This window comes from Chaetura pelagica, unplaced genomic scaffold (assembly GCF_000747805.2).
Source record: "Chaetura pelagica isolate M959 unplaced genomic scaffold, ChaPel_1.0 scaffold104, whole genome shotgun sequence".
NCBI lineage: Eukaryota > Metazoa > Chordata > Aves > Apodiformes > Apodidae > Chaetura > Chaetura pelagica.
The window spans coordinates 2,448,753-2,451,305 of NW_009953786.1; the positions used below are offsets into that span (position 1 = coordinate 2,448,753).

Here is a 2,553-nt window from a genome sequence, read left to right on the forward strand (position 1 = left end):
CCCCCCCCCCCCCCCCCGCCTCCATGCACAAACATAAATGACTGGGAAAAACAGGGTGAAAAAAGGATAAATACCAGTTGTAATGCTCCCTAAAATGCAAACGGTAGGAAGTGGTTCTCCTTATGTAGTCTCCCCTGTCCATGCCAGCTCTGTGCATTAACCATCTGGCAATGTTTTAGGCTTGCCCTGCATCCACTTTGCACAGGGCAAGGCAAGATAGGAAAACCAAAATCCCAGATACACATTTTGTTAGACAAGATTACATCCATCTGAAATTGTAACTGTGATTGCCATTTTTTCAAGTATAGAAAAGCCAGGACACGTTTCAGCAGGGCTCACTAGTCAAATCCACAGTTTACCAGCGTCCAGTATCTGAACTCCCACACCATGAAATTCTGATTGCTGGAAATATGCCATGATTGTCATTAAGTGATTCAGGAAGCTCACCTAAAAAGTACAACAGAAACAAGTTTGAAGGAGCAGGTATAATTAACAGGAGAACTTACATGGAGATTCAGGACAAAGACTCCACCTGTGCCTCTTGACACCTGTGATTAATACCACACCACTAATTGCAAGGCCATATTCAATTTCAGATACTCGTTGGCCTTAAACTGTCAGACAGAAATTCTTTTTATAACACTCATAGAAGAATAATTATTATAGCAAAATATAGTAACACTCGTACTTCCTAAATAAATCAAGTCCCTCAGAAATCTTTTCATTTAAGAAGATATGGTAAGGACTGGGAGGAAAAGGAAGCAAACCTAAAATCCTAACCTCTTTGATTTTTCTGGAAAAGAAGAAAAAGAAGAAGTGTAAAAGAATTTTTTAAAAACATAACTCATATCAGAGTTTAATAGGTGTCTATATAAAGATCAGGCTGGCATGCTCATTCCAGTGAATGCATTTGTGCTGAAAAGAGAAAATTCAGAAGAACAAGCCCTGTTCGATATCCGTTAGGACTAATGCTTTCCTGCCAACTTCAAAGAAATAACCAACAAAAACGAGAGTAAGTTTGGGATCTGTTCTAGGCTATGGCATTTACGTAGGGCTTTTCCGAAAGGACCTCTTACCATGCTAAACTAGTTAGCTAGGAAGGCAACCCGTACAAACTGCTGTTAAGATCAAGGTGATGCATATGAAGGGTATTGAGTGTTTTACACACCCTGCAAAATGGTCCCTCTGAGTACAGCAGTGACAGCTGTCAATCAGATGCCTCCCTGTCGAAGTTTTCTGGCCTGCAGGTACCATCACACTCCTCTGCTCACGGGTGTAAGAAGCTTGTTTCCAGCATTAAACTGACAAGATATTGATCAGGCAGGCTCAATAATTATGATGAATCAGCCTCACAGAGGGAGCTATTTTTCTGGCTGGATGGCATGAGAAAGCTGGTCATCGTCCCCCTTGCATTAGTATGGCTCAATCAGTCGGGTGGTCCAGGGTGCAGGTGAAGTTTATTCCACTGAAGGAGGAGAGAATACAAAAGCACAAGGAAGGGGAACAGTTCCTCCTTGTCAGCCTAGGTGCCCAGAGCATGAGCTGATGTAAAGTCATTTTCATCCTGTCTGGATTGTGCCCAAGGAAAAGACATAATTATTTTGCTTAGAAAAAGAAGGAATTACACTCTACGAAGAAATTACCCTCCCCGGTGACAGATTTCTTCTCTGGAAAGTAATGTTCCTCTGCTGAGCTGTGCTTTGCTTTGAGGTTTCTTCCTCTAAATCTTCCTGTCTTCCAGGTCCATCCAAGTAGTACTCACTGTTAAATGCTGTTAGCCACATGAAGTCCCAGTTTTTCAAACATCTCACACTGTACCTATACAAGTCAATGAAGCACATAACCAGGTTGCAGAAGAATGTGGATCTGCTATGTATGGCAGTATTCCCATTGTTGGGGCACTTTGTAGGCTGTAACAGAGTTTTCACAAGGGTTGCATAATATTTTTAATATGTACTCTTGCAGATACTCAATTGACAGGAGCAGCGATCCAGGGCGGTTCTTTTATGTCGACATTGCATCAGGAGCACTGATGACTGCGAGACCTCTTGACCGGGAGGACATTTCTTGGCACAACATCACTGTGCTGGCCATGGAGCTGAGTAAGGAGAACACAGACTGTACATAGATTAAAGAGATAAAATAGACAAAGCAGGCTGAGAGATCTGAGTTCAGCAATTCACATGCTCTTATGCACTGAGTGGGAAGTCGTATTAACTGAATTACTCTTCTGACATCAACAAGATTGTATGTTATTTATTTTTATGTTCCTTTTCACAGAGTGGTGGGAAGAGTAGAGGCTGACAATCAAATGCAGAATGCTGCTTTTTCAGTTCATTTGTATTCCAGGGATTAATTTAAAACTCTTCCTGCTACCTTTCTGCAAGAGCTCTATCACTTCAGAAGGGCTGGACAGCTAAAGCAGACACTGCAAAGGTTGCACAGTTGCCAGACCTGCCAGTGCTACCTGGCAGGACTGTGTGGTGCAAGGACTGGTAGGCAGGAATGATCCTACACTGCTATGTAACTAGTTGAAATCTGCTCTGGTTCAGC

General features: G+C 42.3%; 1 protein-coding gene across 1 annotated transcript in view; it reads left to right on the forward strand.

Moving 5' to 3' along the window:
• The window catches only part of CDH20 (cadherin 20, type 2), a 53,704-nt gene that overhangs the window by 38,414 nt on the left and 12,737 nt on the right, over window positions 1-2,553 (forward strand). The window contains exon 8 of the mRNA XM_010000893.1: window positions 1,966-2,102. Coding sequence (XP_009999195.1) covers window positions 1,966-2,102 — 137 coding nt within the window. The remainder of the gene's footprint in view (window positions 1-1,965; window positions 2,103-2,553) is intronic.